The sequence below is a fragment of the Amphiprion ocellaris genome, chromosome 2, assembly GCF_022539595.1.
Source record: "Amphiprion ocellaris isolate individual 3 ecotype Okinawa chromosome 2, ASM2253959v1, whole genome shotgun sequence".
In the NCBI taxonomy this organism is placed as follows: Eukaryota; Metazoa; Chordata; class Actinopteri; family Pomacentridae; genus Amphiprion; species Amphiprion ocellaris.
Genome location: NC_072767.1, coordinates 35,889,016 through 35,900,128, shown reverse-complemented (window position 1 = coordinate 35,900,128; position 11,113 = coordinate 35,889,016). Strand labels below are relative to the sequence as shown.

General features: G+C 38.0%; 1 protein-coding gene across 2 annotated transcripts; it reads left to right on the top strand.

Annotated features, from left to right (window-relative positions):
* The first annotated feature begins 4,256 nt into the window (after window positions 1-4,256).
* On the top strand, window positions 4,257-11,063 carry plekhb2 (pleckstrin homology domain containing, family B (evectins) member 2). 2 transcript variants are annotated; one of them, XM_023271816.3, is made up of 8 exons: window positions 4,257-4,364; window positions 6,537-6,587; window positions 6,763-6,915; window positions 7,021-7,123; window positions 7,275-7,314; window positions 7,678-7,761; window positions 8,248-8,362; window positions 8,891-11,063. In XM_023271816.3, the coding sequence occupies exons 2-8, from the start codon at window positions 6,551-6,553 to the stop codon at window positions 9,025-9,027; spliced, it is 669 nt and encodes a 222-aa protein (XP_023127584.1). In that variant the 5' UTR covers window positions 4,257-4,364; window positions 6,537-6,550; the 3' UTR covers window positions 9,028-11,063. The 2 variants fall into 2 exon arrangements, with proteins under 2 accessions (XP_023127584.1, XP_023127583.1); XM_023271815.3 differs by having other exon boundaries at window positions 4,322-4,477.
* Window positions 11,064-11,113: the final 50 nt, after the last annotated feature.

Here is an 11,113-nt window from a genome sequence, read left to right as displayed (position 1 = left end):
TCTCCTGCTGCCTTTAAAATGTGACTTGCATTTCGGTTTATTAATTTGTTTAATGTCATCTTAAAAGTTGTGAAAATGTGAAACTAGTGTGAAATAGAGTTAAATTAACTGAACTTGAGAAAACAAGTTTGATGAACTTAAGATAATGAGCTGAATAAAGTAGTAACATAGATAATGGTTATAGAGAGACTTGCTTTTCCTTTCACATTTTCTAAGTTTTATCAGTTTCTGACAACTCACAGCCTCAGCTACTGAAACCATTATTGACCAGAACAGAATTCTTTTTATTGTCATTGCACAGTGTACAATGTAATTAAGTAATAATTCTATCAATGCATTCACACAGTCAGAAAAGAAGAGTAAGAAATTTACAACATAAACATCTGAAAATATTCAAATGTACAAGTGTAACCTATGAAAACAGCAGGATAGCTTATATTATTGTAAATACAGCCTTTTTAGTGCAGTAAGATCACTATAAAAGTAGCTGTGTGACCGATGTTGCTCTTTTGGATACTGCACATTGCTAAACATTTACAAAAATATATGTCACTTTTGTTTCCTATACACTTAATTTAATGAAATCAGAGAAGTCTCTGTTGTTGAAATGAGTCAACTCATCATTTAGTCATAATGCTTAGTTATAAAAACATTTGTTTTTTAAGTTCTAATGTGGTGTGAAAACAAAAAAAATACACAATTTAAGTTCTAATAACTAGAAATTAGCAAAACTCACATATTTTCATAAAATAAATTTGAAAAGATGAGTTGATTTAATATCTTTATGATACTTTACAGTATAGCATATTAACTGTAATATTTAAATCACTTAGGTATATAAATAAAGGCGACTTGACTTCAGTCATCTAAATTATACCCCAAAAGACCATATATTTGTAGCCACAGAACAAAGACAATCACTTGAGCAGTTCATTATTTGCTAGTATGAACCATGCAGTACAAGTATATAAGAGCCAATTCGTGCTTGGTGTACCATAATTGGCTGCAGTTAGACAAATTATCATCACACATGGACATCATTTTACACAATAGAATTGTAAATGAACTCTGATTGTCTTTAATATGGGTGAACTTTTTCCTCTCCAGTACAGCAGCACCTCTTCTCCTGTGATCCTAATATCAAAATGTTAACTCTAAATGTATTAATTTATGTACAGCAGATAAATACTAACCAATACTTTAAAGGAAGGAACAAAGTGTATCAGTATTTGATTTCTTGTCCACTCGAAATTCCTGAAATTCCGTTGACTTTTGATTTTTGTGTACCACCTAAAGATTTCCTGTTACCTAATCTTACCACCGCTATGAAAAATTCCTGGAGGCATCTCTACTGGGCTGCTTCATGACATACATGCCGTTGTAAAGATGCCATGTGTGAAAACAACACATACTTATTTTGGAGCAGCAGTATTTCTACAGCAAACAGGAGACCAAACAAACAATCATCCCTGTTAGAGAACACGTTCCACCATCTACAGGAGGCTCTGACAACACCAAGCAGCTCCTTTAGTGACAGACGGCTTCACTGTTGGTGTGTGATGGAGAGATACTGCAGGTGCTTCCTTCCTGCTGCTGTCAGATTATACAATTATCATTGCACATCAAAAAAATTGCCACACTTCAATTTGGTGCAATAGCACTGAAACACATTCTACACTGTGTGTTATAGATATTTAGTGCATTTATCAGAATCACAATCACTTTATTGATCCCTGGGGGGAAATTGCTTATGCTACAGTTGCTCCCATTCAAAATCTTAGAAATATAAGCTGTTCAAATAAATACATAGATGAACATATGTAGAAAAACATGTTCTAAAAATATAAACATAACTTTAAAAAGTATAAGCATAAGATGTAAAATGTGCATTATTCTAAGAAAAATCTGATGTAAAAGTACAGTGTAATTGTTACGGCCAGCGCCTCCTACCCTGTGTGTGTGTGTGGTGGAAACTACACAAACGAAAACTACCTGTAATGAAATGAAATGTTGCTGTATCAGTTTTTAACATTAATCCTGGCCCAATTCCAACCACACAGTGTGCCTCAACCACACAGATCACACAGAATGGCACGCTAGAAGTCAGCTGCCTCGTTCAGTTGAACTGCCAACGCTTTTAAAAGAGTTGCCAGTTTTCGGTTGGTCAGCCTGGTGAGCGCCGCACCAATCGCAGGACTCCTGGTTGCAGTCACGCCTCTGCCGTCGTGGTCCAACCAGGGAGTGGGGATCACACAGCTCTATTTGCATAGCCACAACATATAGTTAAAACACACACACACACACACACACACACACACACACACACACACAGGGTGGGAGGTGCTGGCAGGGAGCGGGGATCACATAGCCCTATTTGCATAGCCACAACATATAGTTAAAACATACACACACACACACACACACACACACACACACACACACACACACACAGGGTGGGAGGTGCTGGCAGGGAGCGGGGATCACACAGCCCTATTTGCATAGCCACAACATATAGTTAAAACATACACACACACACACACACACACACACACACACACACACACACACACACACAGGGTGGGAGGTGCTGGCAGGGAACGGGGATCACACAGCCCTATTTGCATAGCCACAACATATAGTTAAAACACACACACACACACACACACACACGCACACACACAGGGTGGGAGGTGCTGGCAGGGAACGGGGATCACACAGCCCTATTTGCATAGCCACAATCATATAGTTAAAACACACACACACACACACACACACACACACACACACACACACACAGGGTGGGAGGTGCTGGCAGGGAACGGGGATCACACAGCCCTATTTGCATAGCCACAACATATAGTTAAAACACACACACACACACACACACACACACACACACACAGGGTGGGAGGTGCTGGCAGGGAGCAGGGATCACATAGCCCTATTTGCATAGCCACAACATATAGTTAAAACACACACACACACACACACACACAGGGTAGGAGGTGCTGGCAGGGAGCGGGGATCACACAGCCCTATTTGCATAGCCACAACATATAGTTAAAACACACACACACACACACACACACACACACACACACACACACACACACAGGGTGGGAGGTGCTGGCAGGGAGCGGGGATCACACAGCCCTATTTGCATAGCCACAATCATATAGTTAAAACACACACACACACACACACACACACACACACACACACACACACACACAGGGTAGGAGGCGCTGGCCGTAACAGTAATAAATTCAAAAACTATGTACAATATCAATTCTAATATGCAATTTTATTTTTATACTATGTTGCTTACATGTTTGCACTATACCCTTTGCTGCTGAAACACTGCAAATTTCCCCACTGTGGGTATAATAACGACTTATCTTTTTCCACAATGTTTAAAAATGAATGGATAGAATTTGATTTATAAAATATGACATGCTGTGTTCATATTTTGGTTGAGTATTGATGTGTAATGGTGTTATTTTCCACATCCAGAAGAACTTCAACAATATGAGTATCCACAAATGAAAGAATTGTTATTTGTATATTAATTTTGCTTATTTTCAATTTTCTACTGATATTTCTTACATTTTTGCTCTGTCCCACTAGCTGATGTAACACTGCACATTTTCCTACTGCAGGATTACTAAAATTGTATCGTATTTTATACAACTATGTTTTAAAAAAAAAAAAAAAAAAGAATGGATACATTTAGGAAAATATGACGTCCTGTGTTTATATTGGCTCAGTATTAATATGTATAATAATGTTCTTGTCCACATCCAGAGGAATGTTGTACAGTCTGAATATTTACATACAGAACCATTCCTTATGTCTATTTTTTTGGTTTGTTTTTCTTTTTCTGCTGATGTTCCTTACATGTTTGCCCTGTTTCCCCTTTGCTGCTGAAACACTGGATTAAAAAGTTTCCCCACTGTGTGTACAATAGAAGAACATCTTATTCCACAATGTGAAAAAAAGAATGGATGGAAATTAATTTATGATAATATCACTTGCTGCGCTTATACTTTGGTTCAGTATATGTCCAGTTACTCTGAAATAACTTGAAAATTGTGCAGTTATCAGTTTAGAATCTTAAAATAGAAGCGTCCACTGTGTTGGTCACGTGAGCGCTCACGCAGGCGCGGAGCGGTAACAAGCGCGCCCCCGCTGCTCTTTGCTAGCACTTTCCAACGCTGTCAGCTGACGGGGACGTCACTCAAAACAAACACCTCCCCCTTCCGAAGATCATCGCGTTCGTGAAGATGCTCTGAGGGCGGGGCTAACGGCCGCCGTAGACGAGGAAAATAACGGCCGTGAGGAGCCGCGTCCACTCCGTGTTTCCGGTCAGTGTTTTTACCTCCGAGAAAAGCATCTCCTTTTTGTAATATCTCACTTCCGCATTTGTTGTATCCTAACGGAAAATTTCATCTTTTCCTGAAAGACAAAAGAAAATTAAGTAAGTAATAACCAAATAATGTACAATTATCTTTTCTTATAAGAACAAGTTGTAACGTTTTAGCTAACTTTGAACACAAAGACTGAACCGGTTAGCTCGCTGGTGACATGTTTATAACGATGTTAGCTAGCTAACTACGATAACTTACGTATCACAGAACAACTAGGTAGCCAGATAAACTTAACAATGTAATTACTAATTTAGCTGTCATGAGTAATTCAGTACTTTCTTACCATTGAAGCCTGTATTTATTAGACACGAGGATAACCTACTTATACCTGGCCTATCATTATGTGAAACCATTGAAATTAGCCACGTAATAAACAGAAAAAAGCACTATAATTATATGAATAATGGAGTGTTTTACCAGACAGTGAAATTAATAGCACTATTAATTACCCAGTTTATGCTCATGTAATGTAACGTGAAACATATGGTATCTATGTTTATGTCCATGAGCTCATGTGAAGCTGCAACTTTAATTTTCGTGATAAGCTCTTGTCTTTTTCTTAATCTGTAGCTTAATAATATCTCCTCAGTCATCTGTCATTAACGCTATTGTGCCCATATTGTATAGTTTTTCTATTAGTTTCTGAAAATATCTATGTAGACGTGCTCTTAGTGCAAACAGTCACGAGGTTTGTTTTGTTATGCCACACACAGTCATCAGTCCTTAGCTTGCTTCAGTAGTGACAGAAACCATTATAAGTATATTTAGTCAAGTACTGCACTTATGTACAGTTTTGAGGAGGTACTTGCTGTTTATTTGACTATTTCCACTGTATGGTATTTTATACATCAACTCCACTACAGTTCAGAGGGAAAGATCATACTTTCTGCTCCAATAGATTTATCTGAGAGCTATAGTTACTTTTCAGAGGAAGATTTTCCACAGTGGATAATAAAACAAGCTTAGAAAATAAGGTACATCGTTTAAGATTAAACCAGTGGTTTCCAACCTCTTTGGCATCTGACATTTTAAAAAAACAGAAGTGTGAAGTCGAGCTCCCATTTCAGATGTCCATGAATTGAAACAGCTCCATGAAACAGGGATTTTCCCCTCTAAGTATCTCTCCTATAGTTTTGTTCCAATAAACATTCCAAACGTCCTAACTCTAACCAAAAATCAAAGATTAGAGAAGAATTTGACATTCTTCTCTCATGAAATATTCCATTTGTTGTCTTCTGTGTGTAAACGCTACATAAAGTAATTCAAACTAGCTCCACCTGGCAGCTCCAACAGTAACATGCTACTGACACAATGATGCTTCAGTACTAATAATCTAATGATGTTAAATTTGTAATATTATATACAAAATAATATTGTTACAAAGTTATAGTAATATGTTGTATTTCTTGTCCTCCTTCTTCCATGCCTTATTTGTATTTAGCTGCTGTAACATGTAAATGGCGGTGATCCGAGTATTCGGATCTCAAAATTAATATTCGGATACCACCACAACAACCGAATGTTCGGATATTCAGGTCCAGCCCTAGAAGATACTGAACTAGTGAAGGAAAAAAGCAATTCACTCACTTACAACGGCTAACACAGAAGTAGGGCCGCAAAATTAAATGACCATTAATCACAATAATGATTTTAGCTTTGCACTATTACATGAACGCTATCTACTGTGGTATTTACGCTTACAAATGCGCTCTTCTCATGAAATGCAGAGCACACCTACAAGCTCTGTTTTTTCGCTCATAGAAAAGACAGCATGTAGAAAAATTCACTGGGACAAATGTGATATTAGAACGCCTTAGTTTACTCTTTTCAAGGTCATTTTTGGTCACACACCTGTCTGAGCATACTGCAGCCACCCAGCAGCAGCTACCACAGCCTGCAATGTGGGGCGTTTAGGGGACACTGGTAAATGTGGTGTCTATTGATATGCATCAGCAAGTGATGTGTTTTGCCTGTGACAAGGTGGGAGGTGGGATTAATTGAGAAAGTTGGTAACACTGGTACTACCAGTGAAAAAGTTACTCTGAGCCCTGAAGGATCTGAATACTTCCTCTGCCACTGACAAATACTGTATACATTTTATTGTTTCAGCTGTTCCCTCTAAGATGGCTATGGTGAAGAGTGGTTGGCTCCATCGACAAAGTGAGTAGCCATATATTTCCCCAGTTTTTACTTAATTATGTATTTTATTCAGCGAGGATGTCCCGTGAGATTAAAATGTCAATATTGCATTTAATAAGCATTGTAATATCAGGATTGTAAATATGCTGTGACTAATTGTAAAAACAAACTTAACTGTATCAAACTTCCATGTAAGGCACCATACTGCGTCGGTGGAAAAGAAACTGGTTTGACTTATGGGCTGATGGACGACTCGTGTTCTACAATGACCAACAGCGGCGCGACATGGAGGATGACATCCACATGAGGGTCAACTGCATTAACATCCGTAGCTCTGCTGCATGTCAGGGTACTTGTCATGTGTTCACACTGATGGCACGGTTTCACACTCACTCCTGTTTTTGCTCCTATTTTAAATGTGTCACCTTTCTGTTTATGCCACGTTGCTTTTTAGAGCTGAACCCACCGGAGGGGAAGATGCGTGATGCCTTGCTGCAGATAGTGTGCAGGGATGGACGGGTCATCAGCCTGTGTGCAGACAGTGCAGATGATGCCTTGTAAGTCAGCATAAACGCTGAGTCACTGATGAATTATTCAATATTTTTCTTTTTGTGTTGGTGAGGTTGAACATTTTGAGTTTAGTTTGTATTTGTTTTCAGAATAGACATTTTAATTTGTAGATGACCTGATTTATTCTCTCTTGTTTAGAGCCTGGACCATGGCACTTCAGGATGCCAGAATTAACACGGTGAGATTTTATTATGTGTTAAAAGTTATTGGGGTTAAGCTGTGTTCACCAAATTTAGCATAGGACTATCTGTCTGTCATAGTCTGTCTTATTGATAAATAAGCCTGGATTGAAATTGAACTCAGACTGTGTAAAAGCTTTATTCCAGAAAACTGGAAGTTAGGGATATTTTGACATATGAGACAGTTGTCATTTTCTATTTTTCATACTGCTGTGATGGTAACCTAGAAGGAACTGTCTTTGTGGGAGTAACACTAAATATTTATCAGAATTCTTCACTGTTTCTACTCGCCTCAACATCACGCCACTCAGTATTGTCATTGAGTTTGCTTGGCTTCATTTGTGTTGTTTGATATTTTTTAGGTGGTCGCTACTCCTCAGATCGGCTTTGCGCAGGAAGTGATGGCATCTGCTCCTCCTCCCTACTCAGAATACGCTCCCCCACAGGTAAAAGGAATGCAGAGTATGCATGTGACTGACATTTTAGTTGAACATGCATTTTTGCTTTGTAAGGGAGGGTAAAGGAGAGATATTTAGAGTAACAAACTTATCGTAAGAGGTCATTCCGAAAGGTAATGACCATGCAGTGTAACTGCCTTTGGAAAGATAGTGCTATTTATAATATTACTGTACTTTATGTTTTTGGACTGTATGATACATTTAATCACTACACTTTACCTTGGTTTGACATGACCCATCCCAAATGAAAACCATGCCAATGATCTAAGTAAAATCTTAAATAAGAATGCTACAAAACAACAAAGAAATCTGGAGACTGCTGCCATCTATTGGTGTAGCAACAAAAGTGTTTAAAAGAGATATTAGGTGTTAAGCATTAGTGAAATTAACACTGAAACAGATTATTATAAAATGTGAAGCGCATGCTTGCTCAGGTTATCCTTTATGTAACTCTTTTGTGTAATTTTTCACCAGGTTTATGCCCCAGGTCCATATGGAGACTATGTTCCAGCTCCTCCACATGCCACTCAGATAGTATACTCTGCTGATGGGCAGCCCTACGCTGTTGCATATCCCTATCAGTACCAAGGTAAATAACTTTACATTTCACAGCACATGTGCACAAGTAAACCATTCAGTGTACATAAGATGCCTCTCAGTGACATGAAATAGTGTAATTTGTTTTTGAAGTTCAACTGATACTTCCATTATTGGGCTTTCTTTTTTTTGGATACTTTACTTGAACATTAAGAGTCTAGATCTAAGCTGGCAGCTCTATGAATTTGATTTTGAGCTAAATGCTAATGCTAGCACGTAAACACAAACAATGCTAACGTGCTGATGTTTAGCAGGTAGAATGTTTATCACTGTAGTTTAACACTAAACATCAGCACTGAACAGAGAATCCAGCTGAAGTTGAATAGAGTTATTTAGGTGAAAAATTGAGCAGGTGGCAGCATTAGATTCAAATTTAAGGAACCAAAGGTATTACAATTCATCCCGAAGAGAACATGAATGCCATAGCAGCGCATCTAGAACTTACTAGTTGCAAGTTGAGCAGAAACATAAGAATTAATTTGAGCAAGATTAAATGTAATTTCACGGTTGTGTTTTTTAGGCGGGTACGCTGCTCCCGAAGTGAACCACGTTATTATTCGAGAGCGACAGCGTGAAGATGGAGGAGATGTGGCTTTGGGCATGCTGGCCGGAGCAGCTACTGGTTTGGCACTCGGCTCTCTTTTCTCTGTCTTCTAGTGTCGTGACTAATATAACATTTATTAGCACACAGTTCCCCCGTATTCACAGCATATGGCTTCTTCTGTGTGCCATCACATGAGTTCGAATGAAATGTATCTGTTGGGCTACATCTATGAAGCATGATTGTGATGGGAAGTGAATTACTCACTACGTGTCCTAAAAAAAAAAAAATCCTTTATATTTAACTATATATACACACAGGCGACAAATTAAAGGAGAAAAACAACATTAAGTGTCTTAGTAAGATGTTGGGCCACAACATGCTGCCAGAACTGCTTCCATGCACCTTGGTGTTGATGCTTTAAGTCTCTACAACTCTACTGCGGGGATGTAATGCTATTCTTCCAAAAAATATTTAGCGTTTTGATGATGGTGGTGGAGCATGCTGTCTTCAGGTGGATTTTTAGTTCCCTGTTGGTATCTGGTCAAAGGGAATTTAACGAATGCAGAGGATATGGAGACGCAATTATGTCAAGTCTTCCAACAGCCTGTGATGCTATGCATAGGTTGAATTGGTTGAAAAGGTTGACTAGCGCCGCTTGTGACTGCAGATACAACAGGCCTGCTGCACGTCGTTGATCCAGTTTAGGACCAACAATGACACAAGTGTAGCCTACAGTTCCGGTTGTTCCACAGATTTTTGTCACCAGCCCCCAAGTGGTAGCAAACAGGTAGATGCAGGTATGCAAAGTTATGAATAGCACCAAAACAGTAGCATGTTTCGGCTTCATCATCTTCCATAGGAGTTCCGTTTGGTTGAGATCTGGTGATTGTGAAAGCCAAAGCACATACATTATTTTCATTATTCAGTGAATGGGGGGCTTCGCCATCCTTGAAGAGTCCCATCAGGAAAGATATGCAGGTCATATATTGATTTGCTTTACTCTAAAGAAACAATTGCCCACAGCAGTACAACAGTCACCAGATCCCCTCACTGTAGGGCTCAAGGTCAGGTTTTTCCTTTAATTTGTCACCTGTCTGTATAAGTATATATACTGTTAGCACTTTCTCATATGCCCTGTGTTGCTGTTTCCCAACCCTTTTATATCATCTGAATATGAATGTTCTTAACCAAAAAAAAAATACAACTATTACTCACTTTTAAGAGTTATTATAATAACAAGACAGACGCTACTCGTTTCATCGTACACTTCAGGTCTTCTCAGATAAGTTTGTTTCACGGATCACAGGTGTCCTTTGTATTTGCTAAGTAATCTTTACAGTGTTTGGTATTTTTTTCACTGGTTTTATGTTAATTTCTGTGTACTGTACTTTTTTGTTATTTTACTTTGTTTTGGTTGTGATTATGCAGTGTTTCTCTGGTTCCTCAGGTTATTAACAGTGGAGGCAGCCTGCAATAAGTGTTATGTAGAGAACTGGATAAATGAAAAGCAATAATCACTTTCATTGTAATATTTTGAGGGAACCATTTAGTAGAATCTGGTAATGATATTGTCTTTACTAGAAATAATAAGTCTGTATGGAGAAACACTAGCATTTGAGTGAAAAGGGACATCACTACTCTTGACTCGTATGTTTGTATGCTTTATTTACTGTCATTTCTTTCATTGGCAGCTGTTGAATCATACTTGTCATTTGAAGTGTGTTTAAATTTATGTTCTGGTTTTTATTCTCGTAGATCAGGTAAATCATACGCTTGAGATTAAGTGACATTTCAAATGCCCTGGACTTTTTTTTTCACTCCAAAAGCTTTGAATGTTTTCAGGTTAATTATGTTTGTATTCAAAATAGTAACTTTTGCCTAATGGAAAACATCTTGGTTTGCACATCAAACAGGTACTTTATTTATCAATGAAACCAACGGAAGAGATGGAAAAGTATTTCGGTTTTGCAAGCAGCGCATCATTGATGTCATTTTTCTACAGGTCTTAAATTTATTTGTAGATGTAAAATTAAATGAAACCTGTTATATTTCGCTTAATAAATGTACTAATTAAATTATGATTTACCCTGCATTATAACTATGATAAGAGATGTATTTTAACAATTAAATATATTCATAAAGTTAATAACGACTCCTTTTTTTTTTTGCTGTTTTTATTTAACCCTGAGACTTTTGTTC

Coding starts and splice junctions, on each gene's coding strand:
- plekhb2 (XM_023271816.3), top strand. CDS start 6,551: ATGGCTATGGTGAAGAGTGGTTGGCTCCATCGACAAA. Junction 7,124..7,274: donor GACAGTGCAGATGATGCCTT/GTAAGTCAGCAT, acceptor TCTCTTGTTTAG/AGCCTGGACCATGGCACTTC. Junction 7,762..8,247: donor CAGAATACGCTCCCCCACAG/GTAAAAGGAATG, acceptor ATTTTTCACCAG/GTTTATGCCCCAGGTCCATA.